Source organism: Lepus europaeus, chromosome X (assembly GCF_033115175.1).
Source record: "Lepus europaeus isolate LE1 chromosome X, mLepTim1.pri, whole genome shotgun sequence".
Taxonomy (NCBI): domain Eukaryota; kingdom Metazoa; phylum Chordata; class Mammalia; order Lagomorpha; family Leporidae; genus Lepus; species Lepus europaeus.
In genome coordinates, this window is record NC_084850.1 from 133,249,657 (window position 1) to 133,266,824 (window position 17,168).

At 43.5% G+C, this 17,168-nt stretch overlaps 1 protein-coding gene across 1 annotated transcript in view; it reads right to left on the bottom strand.

The window, feature by feature from the left end:
* The window catches only part of BMX (BMX non-receptor tyrosine kinase), a 52,512-nt gene that overhangs the window by 3,075 nt on the left and 32,269 nt on the right, over positions 1–17,168 (bottom strand). The window contains exons 12-18 of the mRNA XM_062183210.1: positions 16,371–16,498; positions 13,797–13,871; positions 12,914–13,085; positions 9,369–9,585; positions 8,454–8,518; positions 4,191–4,309; positions 781–938 (exon numbers count right to left, since the gene is read on the bottom strand). Coding sequence (XP_062039194.1) covers positions 781–938; positions 4,191–4,309; positions 8,454–8,518; positions 9,369–9,585; positions 12,914–13,085; positions 13,797–13,871; positions 16,371–16,498 — 934 coding nt within the window. The remainder of the gene's footprint in view (positions 1–780; positions 939–4,190; positions 4,310–8,453; positions 8,519–9,368; positions 9,586–12,913; positions 13,086–13,796; positions 13,872–16,370; positions 16,499–17,168) is intronic.

Consider the following 17,168-nt stretch of genomic DNA (forward strand, 5'->3'; position numbering starts at 1 on the left):
GAAGAACTTGCACTCTTTTCCTCGTCATTAAGTTTGCTGCATCTGGACCAGACCTGCTCCTTCATGTTCATTTGCAGCCCTTTGCGACACTGCTGCAGTGAGCACGCCGTGCTGCGGCCTCTGCGCTGTGCCGGGCTGGTCTCGCCAGCACCCCCTTCCCTTTGACAGCGTCTCCACTCACACCGAGGACGTTTTGCAAATGCTTCCTGATTTGGCCCAGAATCTCAATGCATTCGGGAAGGTGCTCTGTCTCTCTGACCTCTGCTGGCACGCGTCTATCTTTCTGATGTGGGAGGATAATGGTAAACCGCTTGGTGTTTTCAGTCCCACTGTGGGAGGCAGGGGAGCGAGAATGGGAGCACATTCATTAGTGTCTGTCTGCCGCACACTTTCTACCTGAGAGGCCCCGGAGTGTTGTGGTTAAGAACAGGACCCCTGGTGCAGGTCAGCCCACCTTGAGCAGCTGTGGGCAAGTCACTGAACCTCTCCGGGCCTCTGTTTCCCCTTCTGTTGGTCTTAGTGATAATAGTGTGTGTCTCCTGACGAATCAACCAGTACATGTTCATGAAGTTCTTAGAACAGGGCTGGACGTAAGTTGTTCAGTCAGCCGAGGACACGTGCATTGCCTTAGTTGATGCACGTTTGAGGGCAGCAGCCAGGGCCGTTTCCACGAGTCCTGTGCCAGGCACCTTCCCTCCAAGTAGCTTTGTTCTGCTGGTGATGCAGGAACTATGTTTGATGGACTTGGGACCCCTTCCAGCTCACCAGGGGTGCACTTACCTCATGCCAGCAGCTGTACATGATCTGGTAGATGGTGTCCGATGCCAGTTGGGGCCGGTAGAGTCTGTGGCCCTGGGAGACCTTCACAACAACCTGGGAGTTGTCATACAAGTCATAGGGCTGCTTCCCCAGGCTGAACACCTCCCACATCAGGATCCCTGCATTGCATCCACACACACACACACACACAGTGGGAGAGAGAGAGAATGAGAACAAATCAGAAGGTGCAGGGTTTGTGGAATGAACTTCACACCCCAGGCCAGGGGGGCTGTGGACCAGACCAAGGGATTGCTGGGAAATGAGTGCCAGCAAGAAGGGAAGGGGATGGGGGTGGAGCCTGTACCATCACTTCTGGAGCCTGGGGTGTCTTCCTCACCTTTCCTGAGACCTAGACTCCTGTGCTTATGGGTACCCGGGTGAATGAAGGGCAGCCATAGAGGCAGCTTCTTGGATCCGAGATTCTGCTGGGGGCAGAGGGGCAGGGCTCGCATTCAGCCTCTCAGTGACAACTACCTGAGTAGGGAGCCCAAGCCTCAGCCCTTGCCAGTGGCAGCTGGAAGTCCTCCCTCTTCTTTCTGCCTGCCTGGGCTCTGTGTGCAGCCACCGCCTTGCACAATCAGATTTCCTGTGAATGGCAGCCGAGGGATAAGACCACTGTCGCCATCCTTCCTTGCGCGATTGCTGCAGTGCTGCCTCATCTTTTAGGGGTCAGCTCTCCTTTCGGGAATCGGATAAAGCCCCCTGGCTGACCGCTGGGCAAAGTGAACACACTACGTTTTCACATTCTGGTTCAGATGTCCACAGTTCCCCAAAGCTCATGCAGGCCGTGGTGGACTCCAGGGTCAGAAGCTGAGTTCCAATCCTGGTGGTTATTGGGGTCAGCCAGCAGCAGTGGCCTTGGAGGCTGTGTGCTATCACTGACAGGCTGGGGAAGCTTCTGAACCCCTTTCAGCACCAGCCTCCCTGTCTATAAAGAGAGATGTTTGCACTTAGTGGACTTGCCATCAGGGCTAAGTGGGATGAAATGCATAGAGCACAAGGGTGTTCTGAGTGCTCTTGAATGGGAGCCATTGTGCTGCTGCGGTCAAGGCCAGAGAATTGCGACCATCAACCAGGTCCAAAAACTTGGAAAACCAGAAATATGCAAAAAGGAAGAAAATTATTCTAAGATCATAACTGAGGTACTAACCTCAAACTTTTTGTTGACTTCAAGGTTACAGATTTTATGTAAAATATTTGAAATAAAGCAATCTTACACATTGTTGTTGCTGTTTTGTTTAAACACACACACATGTTTTAAAAAACCATCGAAAACAATGCCACTGCCTCACAACATTCTCTTTGCAAGGCTGCTCTCGCATTTCTGGGATAATGTCATTGATCGCGATCTCTGTGAGGCTCCACTTGGGGAACTGCTCTCAGAGGCATGATTCATTTTGAATCTCCTCATTGAGCACAAACGGCTTCAGCATCGATTTAGTGTTTGTAAACAGCCAGAAAGTATGCGGGGCCAAGTTCTGTGGAATAAGCTGAATTATTAAGCTGGATAATGGTATTTTGTCATCAAAATCAAGCGATAACTATTAAATAAGAGTATTTATAAGGCCTAGCAACTGATGGACATTGGAACTAATTTTGACACAAGGTATAAAAATTAATCAACACAAATTATATTCCTTGTGAATTTCTCTTTATCTGTGTACATTTGTTTTTGTACATTAAACAATGCCACTTTTATGAAGGGAACAATTTTTTTAAAAAATTGTATCACATAGAAAAATAACTGGCTAACTCAGTTTTCCTTTTTCCAGACAGTCTTGCAGGTGTCAAGCAGTAAATCAAATTACACTTATGGAATAAGACAGGCATGAAATAGGCCTCAGTCATATTTAATATATTTTATAACTTTATAATAACTTGGGTTATTTATCCTGGACCCACCTGACAGTGATTGTGAACAGTTGTGACACCACGTAGAAAAATATAAGAAAATCTATGAAGTCACAATTTAAGAATGAGTTCCCTTTTCTGATAACCTTTACTAAATTTTAATACAGATCTTTTAATAAAATAGGAAACTTTCTGTAAAGGGCCACCAAGGAAGCATTTTAAACTTTGTGGGTCATACTGTATCTGTGGCAACTACTACATCAGGTACATATGATATGTGAATGAACGAGCATGGCTGTGTTATTTATAGAAACAGGCCATCTGATTTGGTCCTGGGCTGTGGTTTATCCACCCCAGATTGAAGTGTGGATTTTTTTTTTTTGACAGGCAGAGTGGACAGTAGAGGGAGACAGAGAGAAAGGTCTTCCTTTTGCCGTTGGTTCACCCTCCAATGGCTGCCGCGGTAGCGCGCTGCGGCCGGCACATCACACTGATCCGATGGCAGGAGCCAGGTGCTTCTCCTGGTCTCCCATGGGGTGCAGGGCCCAAGGACTTGGGCCATCCTCCACTGCAATCCCGGGCCACAGCAGAGAGCTGGCCTGGAAGAGGGGCAACCAGGACAGGATCGGTGCCCTGACTGGGACTAGAACTCGGTGTGCCGGCGCCGCAAGGCGGAGGATTAGCCTGTTAAGCCACGGCGCCGGCCAAAGTGTGGATTTTGACACAGAGAGGAGACCATTTGAGGCCAGGTATGAACCAAAGAAACTACCAAGTCATATCTGGCGTTTACACTAGGGCTGCCCAAAGAATTGGGTCGTTCGGAAGGGAATGGTTCTCAGTTTCTTTCACTTAGAACATCAATGACTTGATTTGCAGCCCTTCAATATTTTGGATCTTTGGCAAACTCACATTTAGTTTTCAATGACTCCTTTTAGGAAACAGTTTGAAATCTGCTTTTGGCGCAGGCACCCCCGGGTTCTAGTCCCAGTCGGGGCACCAGATTCTGTCCCGGTTGCTCCTCTTCCAGTCTAGCTATCTGCTGTGGCCCGGGAGTGCAGTGGAGGATGGCCCAGGTGCTTGGGCCCTGCACCCGCATGGGAGACTGGGAGGGAGCACCTGGCTCCTGGCTTCAGATCAGCACGGTGTGCTGGCTGCAGTGCGCAGCGGCCGTTGGAGGGTGAACCAATGGAAAAGGAAGACCTTTCTCTCTCTCTCACTGTCCACTCTGCCTATCCAAAAAAAAAAAAAAAAAAAAAAAAAAGAAAAGAAAAGCTTTTATGCCTTTGAGTTCTATGAGAAAGCACTCATGGGATGTAAATTCTACCAGGTGTGAGAAGACATCCTACCAACCCACCCACGAAAGAAAATCCTGTTCTTCACCCTCTTGCTTATCTTAAGCCATGCGTATCATTTTGCAAATGTTCAAGGCTTTTAAAAATGGATGTTGCTGCTCTTGTGGTTTCCTGTTGTGGAAGCAAGCTTACAAAATAGGGTCGGGTCCCGTGTGGCCACATCCTTACCGAATGCCCACACATCTGACTTGCTGCTGTATTTGAAGTAGTGAAACACCTCCGGGGCTGACCACTTGACCGGAAACTTTGTTCCTACTGAACTGACATACTGGTCATCAAGGACATACCTGTGGAGGAAAACATCAACACAGCCCTTCAGCCTCACGGTGGTGCAAGGCAGGAAGCCCTCTGTCGCCCATCGTTGCCTCTATGGCACAGGCGGCTGCCGGATGTTCAGCCGTGCAGTCTCCGCTGAGTGTCTTGGGTTTCTGGATTTTTTTTTTTTTTTGCTTTCTTTCAATGTGTGAACTTAGCTACAGGCTGCTTACGATTTGCAAGCATTTAAAAATGATATCTAACTTTGAAAATAGCAAAATCCGAGGGTGAAGAGTTTGGTAAATTTAGAAAAACCTGAAAATTTAAGACTAAGTCACTCAGAATCCCACCCCAAAGATAACCTGTAATTCTATCAAAGTACATTTTGGCTGTACTTTCCAATTTGAACAAAGTTGGGTTTCAGTTGCATTGAGATTTGCTTTGATTTTTCATTTAATGGCAAATCACAAGCATTTTCCCCTGTGGTTACATTTGCTGCTGCAGCATCATGTTTACTGGCTGAACAATATTCCCTCTGATGAACTGACATGTAAGTTGCTTCTAAACCTCTGCTGTTCTGTATGGAAAATGATGAAAAATATCCGATGGAAATATCCAATCGAGAAAAACATGTGTTTATGGATGTTCACTAAACCCTTCTTTGGAATAATGATAAAATGTTTTGAAACAACTTCAACATCCCTGTGTGGAGGAGCAATTAAATATATTATGATACATAAATACAATAGAATAGTTGGCAGCATTTAAAAAAATGAGATAGCTCTATATTTACCGCAATAAAAAGATGCTCATAGCATATGGCTATGTGCAAAAGCGAGTATGTGATTGTATTTAATCTTTTTTTAAATTGGAGAGACACACAGAGAGAGAAACAGAGATACAGACAGAGAACTCCAGTCTGCTAGCTTACTCCCTAATGCCCTCAAAGGCTAGGGCTTGGCTGAGGCTAGAATCAGGAGCTGGGAAAGCAATTCAGGTGGCAGGAACCCCCCAGCTATTTGAGCCATCACCTGCTGTCGCCCAGGGTCTACATTAACATGTAGCTGGAATCAGGACTTGAACCCAGGAACTCTGATATGGGACACAGGCACCTTAATCACTAGGTTAAATGTCTGATCTGGGGCCAGTGCTGTGGTGCGGTGGGTTAAAGCCCCAGCCTGCAGCACCGGCATCCCATATGGGTGCAGGTTCGATTCCCGGCTGCTCCACTTATGATCCAGTTCCCTGCTACTTTGCCTGGGAAAGCAGCGGAGGATGGCCCCCAAGTCCTTGTGCCTCTGCACCCACGTGGAAGACCTGGAAGAAACACCTGGCTCCTGCCTTCGGACAGGCTCAGCTCCGGCCGTTGCAGCCATTCGGGGAGTGAAGGAGTGAACCAGCAGATAAAAGACCTATCTTTCGCTCTGTCTTTACTTCTCTATAACTCTTTCAAGTAAGTAAGATAAATCTTTAAAAAAAATTGCCTGATCCCTGATTCTATTTGTGTGGGAACAGATAGCAAAAGTGTGTATTTGCAAATGTGATTGACTAGGTATGCTTAAGAGTAAGGTCTGAAGGGAAGGCCCCCAAATATGCTAGTGCTGATTACTCCTAGTAATGAAGATGGGGCAAAGAGTGGGGCCAGATTTTCCTTTTGACTTTATACACTGCTGCTACATTTCTCACAATAAGTACATATAATTGATATTATTAATAGCGGCGAGCCCTATTTGTCCACCAAAAGCCAAAACTACGAATGAAAACATAAGGACTTTTAACTAGAGAAAAAAGGAAGATAAAAATTATGGAAATTAACATTTGGATAAAGTCAACAGGAAAGTTTTATACCCTAAAATGTGCTGGAGATTTCTACTGTACTTTAAACTATCGGGGGAAAATGTGGATGAGATCATTCTTCCAAACATTAGCAATGGTAACAATAAGCCACATTTCCATAGGATTACATACAGCACCTTGCATGCTTTCTCTCCAAACGCCCTCAGCTCCCCAGACACTACCACAGACACCAAAAGTACTACCCTGGCACCTCCGGAGTGAGTTTTCTCATAGCTTAAATCTTCTTTCAACTGATCAGGATTTAATTAGGCCACAGGCATCTAAATGATGTGGCCCCAGAGCCTCATGGCCAATAGGGTCTGGTGGGTTGCCTCCAGGATTCCCCCCTCAGAGCAAGACCCTTTGCCTCACTTTTCCAAAGCCACAGAGAACCTGGTAGCATGTCGTCTGGGTGCTGGAACAACAGCCAAAATTTCTCTTTGAAAAAAAAGTTGGGGATCAGCTCCCCTGTCCTGGCAGCTTCTCTCTGCTCTAAGGAGCTGTGAACAGATCATTTCTGTTGCCCTTGGGAGAGCTATACGCTTGGGGTATCAGTGTGGGAGACTCATACACATGGTGGATGGAGTGATGGCAGGTGCACACAGCTAAAGGGACACCTTGCCAAAATTGAGGGGTCCCAGAGGAATTACTATGGTTCCCATGGTTTGTACTACTGGGGTAAAAAACATCCTCAAACACTGAATTTTGGATAGGACATTGAAAAAACAGAAAACCAGATCTTCCTATGGCATTTTGGATCCATGTTTATTAAATACACAGCTGGCCTCTACCAACTCCGCAGATTTCTTTTAAGTGGCATTATTCCTCCTGAGAATTGTGGGAGTTTCTGTTGAGTCAATTAACTTCTTGGCTCTATTTGGTGTCAAGGTAAGGACTATATGCGACGAGCACTTTTGAGGGCAGGGACTAGCACACTCATCTCAGTGTCTCCCACAGAACTTAGGCACTCAGCAGGCACTCAGTGAGTGCTTGTTGACTAGAAAGGCCAATAGGTGTCTCTTCACTTCCTGTGTACACCCAGGACAATTTTCTCTGAGACTTAAATAGTATGACTTTGAGAACTAAGGAAAGGGAAGGCTCTTTTCAATTGTAACTGAAATGTATCCAAATTGTGAGTCTCAGTGTGTACTTTTATGCCTTGTTGGATAATGCAGAAAATTCGGTGATTTTTTAAAGTAAACATTTATTTATTTAATTAAAGATTTATTTATTTATTTGAAAGTCAGAGTTACAGAAAGAGAGGAGGAGCAGAGAGAGAGAGAGGTCTTCCATCCACTGGTTCACTCCCCAATTGGCCGCAACAGCCAGAGCTGCACTGATCCGAAGCCAGGAGCCAGGAGCTTCCTCCGGATCTCCCATATGGGTGCAGGAGCCCAAGGACTTGGGCCATCTTCTACTGCTTTCCCAGGCCATGGCAGACAGCTGGATTGGAAGAGGAGCAGCCGGGACTTGAACCAGCGCCAAAACGGGATGTCGGCACTGCAGGCAGCAGCTTTACCCACTATGCCACAGAGCAGGCCCCCATGATTTGATAACAAAAACTTTCCTTGTGTTAATGCTTGGCCCATTCATGCAGACCATTTTTAAGAGCCTCCCCATACAGGGCCAGCACTGTGACATAGTCGATTAAGCCTCTGCCTGTGGCAATGGCATCCCATATGGGCACTGGTTTGCGTCCCAGCTGCTCCTCTTCCAATCCAGCTCTCTGCTACTGGCCTGGGAAAGCAGTGGAAGATGGCCCAAGCAGTTGGGCTCCTGCACCCACATGGGAGACCCAGAACAAGCTCCTGGCTCCTGGCTTCAGACTGGCCCAGCACCTGCTGTTGTGGCCATTTGAGGAGTGAACCAGCACATTGAAGACCTTTCTCTCTGTCTCTCCCTCTCTCTGTCTGTAACTCTACATGTCAAATAAATAAATAAAATCTTTTTTAAAAGTCCCCAAACAAAAAGAGCTGGAGGAGCCTTGATTGTGTTAAAAATACATCATAAATATTTGCCCACAGGATGTGGTTGTAATATATGGTATTCAAATATTTAGGATCTTTATGGAATTCACTCAAATTTATAAAATGCTAGAATGTTAAAGAACTAAAAGAAAGTGAGCTCAGGTGATTTCCGAAAAACAATCCCATTGTACAGGGGAAGTGTTTCACAGAGAGCCAGAGGCAGTGGCAGGGGGAGGGGGAGGGCAAGCACGCAAATTCATAAGCCACCAGCTCAGAGCCCCTTCTGTATCTACCCAAGGCCTTTAATTATGTTGGCGTTCAAATGCGAATGGAAAGTGCACCTTCATGAGTGGTCACACTGGAATCAGCTTACCTAGTCATTCCAAAGTCCGACACTTTCACGGAGAGATCACTGTCCACCAAGCAGTTCCGAGCAGCCTTCAGAGGAGAGACAAATCACCGAGTAGGACAAGTGAGCAAGAATCTCCAGATGTCAGTCAGATGTTTTCCTCCTTTTAAGCCAAATTCCCAGAAAAATCTGATTGTCTATCACAACCCCAAATTCTCTGAAGTTGTCGTTGTTTCCTTTGTAAGTTTCAGTTTCTTAAAACATAAATGTGCTTCTAAAAGTATTTTTCACCCAAGCATTCCTCCTTGTCAAGCAGTAGGAGTGATGCTTTAAACAGGGAAACGTCTAGGATCTCCCTTTCTACCACTAGATAAAGGGAGATATTGGCAGACATTTTGAAGGCATAAATGCTGCACTAGGGACCCAGGCAACACATTTGGCCTAGTGCGCATGGTGTGTTTGCTGCTCAGCACAAGAAAAGCTCTATAGACAAACCCCAGTGAGCACCAGGCACAACACTTCCCAATCCCACGCCAGCCCAAACACACACACACACACACAAATTTCACTTCTATTTTTTTGTATTTTAGTTATTATGTCAAATTACTCCTTTACCATTAAGTCATTCCAGAATTTAAAAGGATTTAATGGTTCCAAGAAACACTAAATTGGCCATTTTCCTTTCCACCTGTTTTCCTCCATATCAAACTCAGCTATGTAGATCTTGATGGCTTATTTTACTTTTACTATTCTTCCCACACTTCAAATAGTTTATCTTTAAATGTGATTATTCTAAAAGTGTCATGTGCTTACACAAGTGGCAAATGAGTAAAGAAAAAGTGAAGGCACCCTCCTTGCCCTCCTTCCCGATGGCCCATCCCTCAGGGTGGGAACTGAGGGCTACTTGTTTTTCTTTGAGATTCCAATGGCTCTGCTTACCAGGTCTCGGTGGATGAATTGGTGGCTCTCCAAGAAGGCCATGCCTTCACAGACATTGTAGCACATTTCCAAGAGCTGGGAGGGTTCAAGTCCTTTTCCATGACTCTTCAGGTAATTAAGCAAGCAGCCATTGGTTATGTATTCAGTCACTATGTATATGGGATATTTCTTTGAACACACTCCATAGAATTTAACCAGCTTAGGATGACTGAGTTTCCTGGAAAGAACAGATTTTCAAAGTTCAGTACTGAATTTCCACACTCCATTTTCCAGATGTCCTGAGAAATGAATCACTTTCAGATTTTTGACATGATTTCCTCCCTTCTACTTGAATAGAGAAGGTCAGGAAAAAGTTCAGGATCTCATCTTGGGATCACAATACCCTTGGAGGCAAAAAAAAAAAAAGCCTCTATATCAGACGCTGGTAACCCTAGCAGCAATCTAGCAGTTTCTTGATGCTGTGTTCAACTTTCCTGTAGGGAATCAGGGCAGTGATGACCTGTTGTCTCAGAAACCCGTTTAGTCTTGCAGCATCTTGAATTTGGAGAAAGCTGCATCCAAAAAAGATCACTTCCATTTTAAAGTAACTAACTCTCATGTCTAAATATTTAATTCTCAAAAAATCCCATAATATAAAGGGTGTGGGTAAAATGAAAATAATTGTTAGGTTCAGGATTAGATGGGAGGTGGAGTGAACTAGGTCCAGCACAGCAAAGACAAATACTGCCTAATCTCACTCACACAGGAAATGTAAAAATATTGATCTCATAGAAGTTGAGTAGAATGGTGGTTATTAGAAGCTGCAGGGGGTAGGAGGAAATAGGTAATGAAGAGAGGTTGATGAATGGGTGCTAAGTTACAGCCAGATGGGAAGAATAGTTCTGGAATTCTAGTGCACCATAGGGTGATGATAGCCTTAGTAGAAGATGGCCCAAGTACTTGGGCCCCTGCCAGCCATGTGGGAGACCCAGAAAGTGTTTCAGGCTCCTGACCTTGGCCTGGCCTGGCCCTGGCCATCACAGTCACTTGGCCAGTGAGTCAGCAGATAAAAGATCTCTTTCTCTCCCTGTCTCTCTTCATGAATAAATAAAACAAATCTTTATAAAATGTATATTTCAAAATAGCTATTTTGTATATAAAATGTATATTTCATTAGCCTCTCCAATGAGATATCACACAATGTATATATGTATCAAAACATCACAGTACTCCCCAGATATATACCATTCAAAAAGATCATTTTACATTATTGTCACATTATTTTTTCAGTGAGAAATGTAGTAGCTACCACATGGCATAGCACTTCTGGTGGATGAATGCTCAGTTTTCACAAGTTCATCAACTTGTCACATGATTTATCTACATCAATTTACAGGATGATTCTTTAATGTTCAGATGTGTAAGTTAAACCTAAATTTAGCATGTTACAACTTTTAAATTTTAACAAATGAAGATTTATTAAATATCTGCTTATTTTCTTCCATCTACATTTAAAATAAGGACACAGCTTATAACATTACTCAGGTAGCGAGCTCGGTTACACATCTTTGAGCAATTTTAGAGCCTTAAATGGCTCTCAGAACTGCTCCCTTCAAAGAGAAGGCTTGCGGTAGGCCAAAGGTCCATCACCCAATAAAAGCTGTTCTTTGAGCAAATGTAGTCCCTGCCCAGGGGTTCGTGGGTAGGAACACAAAGTCAATAGTGATAGTCCCTACATGATAGGCCTCAGTTTGATCAGTACATTGGGATTTAACATTTTCCTGTTGTGACACAGTTTGGCATTTTTCTTTATGTGTAGGCGATTTGTTAATGATGTTTTATGATTATTTGTAACTATTGTAATGGAAAAAATGATTAAAGTTTCACCAGGACACAGGGGTTGCACCATGTGCCCAATTTCCAGATTCTGCCATTTTATTCGCTCCTACAAAAGGAGACTAGCAAGGGCTCCCTCCCTGGTTTTATGACAATTCATTTGTCAAAGGCAGAACTAGCTATATAATTTCTAGGTACCAGTGCAAAATGAAAATGCAGGAATTCTTGTCTAAGAATTATTAAGTATTTCAGGATGGCAACATTGAAGCACTAAAGTACACAGCTCTTCCACATGCTGGGGGCCCTTGCAACTATGTAGGTCACATGCCCAGGAAGCTAGCCTTGGCCAAAGGCTTATATTCACATAGAACTTCTGCTTCCAAACAATCTTGCACTTGTGGTAAAATGCTTGCTCTAGATTTTCCTGATCCCTTTGGTCTTCACAAAAGAATGACTAAGGAAATGGACACTGGAATGTGCCTGGGTTTGCTGCTCAGCTTTGCCACTTTTATTAGCTTGTTGATTTTGTGCAAGTTATTTCGTATTGGCTGCACTTTAGTTTATTATATAAGTAAAGCAATGGTATGTCTCTCATAGGCTTTTTTGGATAATTCAATGAGTTAATATTTATCAAGTGTTTGGAGAAATGCCTATAAACACTATATAATATTTAAATAATAATTCTTAAAGTGTTCTCAATCTGTAACAGGTTAGGACTTGTGCTTTCAACTGTCTTTGACCAAAGCCCTGCTATAACACTGCTTTTTATACCAGGCTGATTGGTTCCCTGAAAAGTAGAGTGACTAACTGTCACAGTTTGTCTGAGACTGAGGAATATCCAAGGATGCAGGACTTGTGATTGGCAGACCCAGGAAAGTCTCAGGCAAACCTGGTTGCTTGGTTACCCTACAAAGTCTAGTTCACCATGCTGTGCTCGGAGCTGAGATCTGTTAGGTAGAGTATCTTCATTTATCAGGCGAGGAAAGAAGTAGAGTGAGAAAGGAATTTTAACTGGGCTGTACTGAAGGTACCAAGGAGGAAAAGGATATTGCCAGTAGAGTATTAGTTTTAAGTACTGTCTCAGTCTTGTGTAATAGCCCCACTCTGACCCTCATTCCACCATGCACTTCCCGAAGGACGAGAAGACCACAGAGCCAAGGAGACATTCCTGCCTAGAGCCTTTATGTCCCATTCTCAGTTACCCTGGGGTACTAGGACTCTGGGCCCCCTTGTCCACATAGTCTTGTGGCCTCCTCCAGCACCTATGTAGACCCCTCCTGGGCCAGTCCCCCAAATGGTGATCTGTGCTATTCTTAGCCAAGATCATTGGTTAGTAGATAGTTGTTTGTTGGAGACACTGAGGGAGCTTGGGTGTGCTGAATGCTGTGCCTGCAACCTAAGTACGAGACCTCGCTGGGTGCAGAAGGGAACTGGGGAAAGGATGGAGGGAGAGCGGGAGATGTGGGACTTTGGGGGAACCATAGACCAGAAGCTAGTTTCTCTATGGAGGAAATTCTAAATTTGAACATGACCTTTAGGTTGTTATACTTGTTAAAGTGGGAGCACTGAACTGGTTTTATTTAAGTTTGTTAGCTCAGCTTATAACTTGTGCATATTTATATAAATGTTATGGATTCTTGCTGTAGGTCTTGCAAATGTTAGTGACGGGCTTGCTAGTGCAGATGTCCTCGCTGGCGAGGGACAATTGCCATTCTACTAGGAAAACCTACATCATTGTCTGGGCCTCCTGGAAGAATTCATCCTCTGACATGGAGCCCTCTTTGATCATCTTCACAGCAACATCGTACTGCCCCTTCCACTTGCCCAGCTGGACCACTCCAAACTGGCCACTTCCTAGCTCCTTCAACAGGGTAATCTCTTCTCTTTTTAGTTCCCAGATTCCTAAGAAGGCAAGACAGACACTCTTTAGGTTCAGAGTAGAAGGGTTTGGGGCCAACAGCTTCCCACGTGGTCTCCCCTCTAGTGAGATTTTCATACCCACAACATGAAGAAACATGAGACTTTTCCTTTTTAGGTTATTAACTTTAAAAAAACGTGGTCTTATGAGCACATGATGCTGCTGCTCAGGACAATATTGTTCTTGAAGCAGCTACAGCTATTGATAAGAAGACTCAAAGGAAAAACTTTGGCAACTGGAGGGAACCCTGAAGAGATTCAATGCCAAACACATCCCATGCCCTTATGTTGGTAAGTTATGGTTACATTTTCCTCTCAAGCCAATTCAGTTGTGCTCTGAGTGGGTGTCACTATCCTAAACATGCAAGGTTGGGCACTGACTCTGCTGAGCAGGCACAGAATTCAAGAACAAGAAAGGTCAGGCAATGGGTTGCTAGAGGCTAATGACTGGATTGAATAAGAAAAATCTCACAATCTTTTTGGTAATGCTGGGGAGACTAAAGATAGAATTTGGGAGGAAAGAATTTCTTTTGAAAGAAAAAGAACAAATATATTAGGGATAAAGTCCTGTCTGGCATGATCTGAACAGGGCCCTCATGGTTGCCCCCCCCCCCGCCCTTTCAGCATATCAACCATAAATTTTTAGACCAAAAATGGTGAGAAATGAAATTTAAGAGCCCAGAGGTATGTCCATACCACTTCCCAAGGACACAGATACTGGGACCTTGTTGGCCTTGGTTGACACTGGGTGGCGGAGCCTTGTGATCATGCCTGCAATGGAATCAGCATTGTATCATCACATCATTTCATTATATGACATCACATTGTACAACATTGGTTCACAACAATCCTCTCTCCACAGTAGCTGAAAGAGCAAAGAGCTCAGGATGTTTTGAAGGCATAAAATAAAAAAATAAACGACCTAATTTTTTTTTTTTAAATTGAGCCTATTACTAAATTTCATTCATTGGTCAAATAATTTTGTTCACATAGGGTCATGGTAGAGCTAGGTTAAACTCATCATAGTAATTATAATAGCTTGAAAGAATTCATTTGAAAAACAGGTATTTCTTGCTTTAAATGTGGATGTTTTCCAAATTATGGGAAATATCACCCATGTCCTTTTCCCTTTCTTCCTTTTTCTATGTATTTGTTTGCTTTTTCTATGAATGTTCTATGTATAATGTGTTTGTTTGCTTTTTAAAATCCTGCAGTTTTAGTCAGCAAAAATTGAAATAAATAAAATTTTAAAATTAGCACATTTCTCAGAAGTATGTATATATAAAACTACTGCTATAATGACATATTATGTGGGTCATAAAATACACTCACAAATAGAAAACTCTAGAAAATGATATTAATAAAACAAATCTAAAGGAACATCTTAATATTTTCTTCACACTGTGAACTTTCTTGTGCATAATTTCAGGTGGAATCATTCCATTTAGAGATGTCTATTTATATAACACTTTTCACAAAAGCGACTTTTGGGATGCTACAGATTACAACAAACAATCAAAGAAATTGGGGAAAAGGAAAAATATAAGAAAGAACCAAAATGGGAGGCAGAGGTAAGGCCAACTCGTCTACGCACAGCAAGGAGGGCAGACAGAGTAGAGCAGATTTGACACTGAGTCCATGGCTCCTTCTCAGTCACTATTGCTTCCTGCTGTTGAGCAGCACTATTCTCCAACACACAACACGCAAGGGATTTCTCTATTGCTTTCACCAGTCAATTAGGCAAACATTTAAAAGAATGATGGTAAGGATGAGAGAAATTGTTGTCAGTGGGATTGGATGTTTCTTAAAAACATCTGGTAACATGTACATTTTTAATAGTCTTAGCCTTTGTGCCAAAAATTCCACTTCTAGGAATTTGGCTATAGGAACTTATCTGGGTACGCAGGGCTCTGTGCACAAGATTGTACATTGAAGCATCCATTGCAATGTGAAAATATTGAACATGACCCAACTACTAACCAACAGAGAGCTAGGTGAATAAATTATGGAGGGGGCCGGCGCCGTGGCTCACTTGGTTAATCCTCCGTCTGTGGTGCCGGCATCCCATATGGGCACCAGGTTCTAGTCCCGGTTGCTCCTCTTCCAGTCCAGCTCTCTGCTGAGGCCTGGGAAGGCAGTGGAGGATGGCCCAAGTGCTTGGGCCCCGCACCCACATGGGAGACCAGGAGGAAGCACCTGGCTCCTGGCTTTGGATTGGCACAGCACCAGCTGTAGCGCCCACTTGGGGAGTGAACCAACGGAAGGAAGACCTCTCTCTCTCTCTCTCTCTCTCTCTGTATAACTCTACCTGTCAAGTAAATTTAAAAAAAAAATTATGGAGGCCGGCGCCGCGGCTCACTAGGCTAATCCTCCGCCTTGTGGCGCCGGCACACCGGGTTCTAGTCCTGGTCGGGGCACCGATCCTGTCCCGGTTGCCCCTCTTCCAGCCCAGCTCTCTGCTGTGGCCAGGGAGTGCAGTGGAGGATGGCCCAAGTGCTTGGGCCCTGCACCCCATGGGAGACCAGGAGAAGCACCTGGCTCCTGCCATCAGAACAGCGCCGTGCGCTGGCCGCAGCGCGCCTACCGCGGCGGCCATTGGAGGGTGAACCAACGGCAAAAGGAAGACCTTTCTCTCTGTCTCTCTCTCACTGTCCACTCTGCCTGTCAAAAATAAAAAAAAAATGGAGTAACTCTGCCAAAGAATTCTATGTAGCTGTTAAATAGATCAACATAAGCTATACATACTTACAAGAGAAAAATCCCTAAGACATAATGAAGAGAAAAAGAAAGCTGAACAGTAGGTGTAGAATGATCTCATTTCTGTAAAAAGGTAATGTATATACATATAATTTCTATTTGTATATAATGAATCATAAGTGTTAGTATCAGCATACAAAAAGTCTATCATAATAGACACTAACTTGTCCATGGAGGCTCTCCACCTAATGACATATATTTCTGTAATATTTGAATTTTATAATCAACTTGTTTCTATAGGCAGGAGAAACCTTACAGATACTTTTATAAAGAGAATTTATCCTTTTAAGTTGCTCAACCCATTCAGTTTCGTTCTTTATGGCATTTTGGAGTGTACCTTGCTATATTCCAGGAAATACAAGTTAAAAGTCACATAACCAAAAGGGCTCAACAGCAATTTTTCCTACTTTCAAGGTTCCCTATATAATTAGGAATATTAGGATGATCAGTAGTAGCCAAGAAAACAGATATTTACCAACAAGATCCCATAAAAGAAAGATTGAAATAGGTTACCTGCTGAATTGTGTTGATGATAGTGAATAAGCTTTGGAATGGAATCAAAACAGTAGTTTTCTGCCAGATATAATTTGTTCTCACCATTTGTATGCACATGGTAATGTTTGACAGTTCCTTTTTTATCACTAGTAAAGAAGAAAATGTTTTTTAAAAAAGCATTTTACATAAATGACTGAAGCTTGATTCAGCAATGGTTAGATAATTATTTTAAATGTATGGATGTCAGGAGACGGAAGTCAGAAGGGGTTCCCAGTCCTGACAGCTAGTGTTTATCGGGAGGTACTCATGACACTCAGTAATTATGGAAGAGGCTCTGCTCTGAACTCAACGTATCCTTCGTGCACATACTGAATTCATCTACAATAAAATTTCAACTTTCCACCCTTAATAATAATTATAAAACTCAAATCTTCCTTTGACATTTGAGAGGCTTTGAAGTTCTTCACGATCATTATTCAGAACATGAATTCTCTTTTAGGATAATAATGGAAATAAAAGTGAGGGAGGCAAAGACGATTAGGCTGTGGGTATTGTCACCCCCGAGCATGAGTAGAAAGTTCTTTTGGGAGTGGGGCTTGCAGGATGAAGTTGATGAGGCTGTCCTTTAATTCCTCATGTGAGCTTGTACTTTCTCCCCACAAAATATTCTATTCCTTTCCTTTCCTTTTAGAAAACAGTGGTGAGCTGATGCACATTGCTTTAGGCTAATAAAAAATAATACACCTGTTTCAGATCTCAGAGTATTGCACAGTGGTCAAGAACTGGACTTTGAGTCCAGTTGCACAGCTTGCTAAC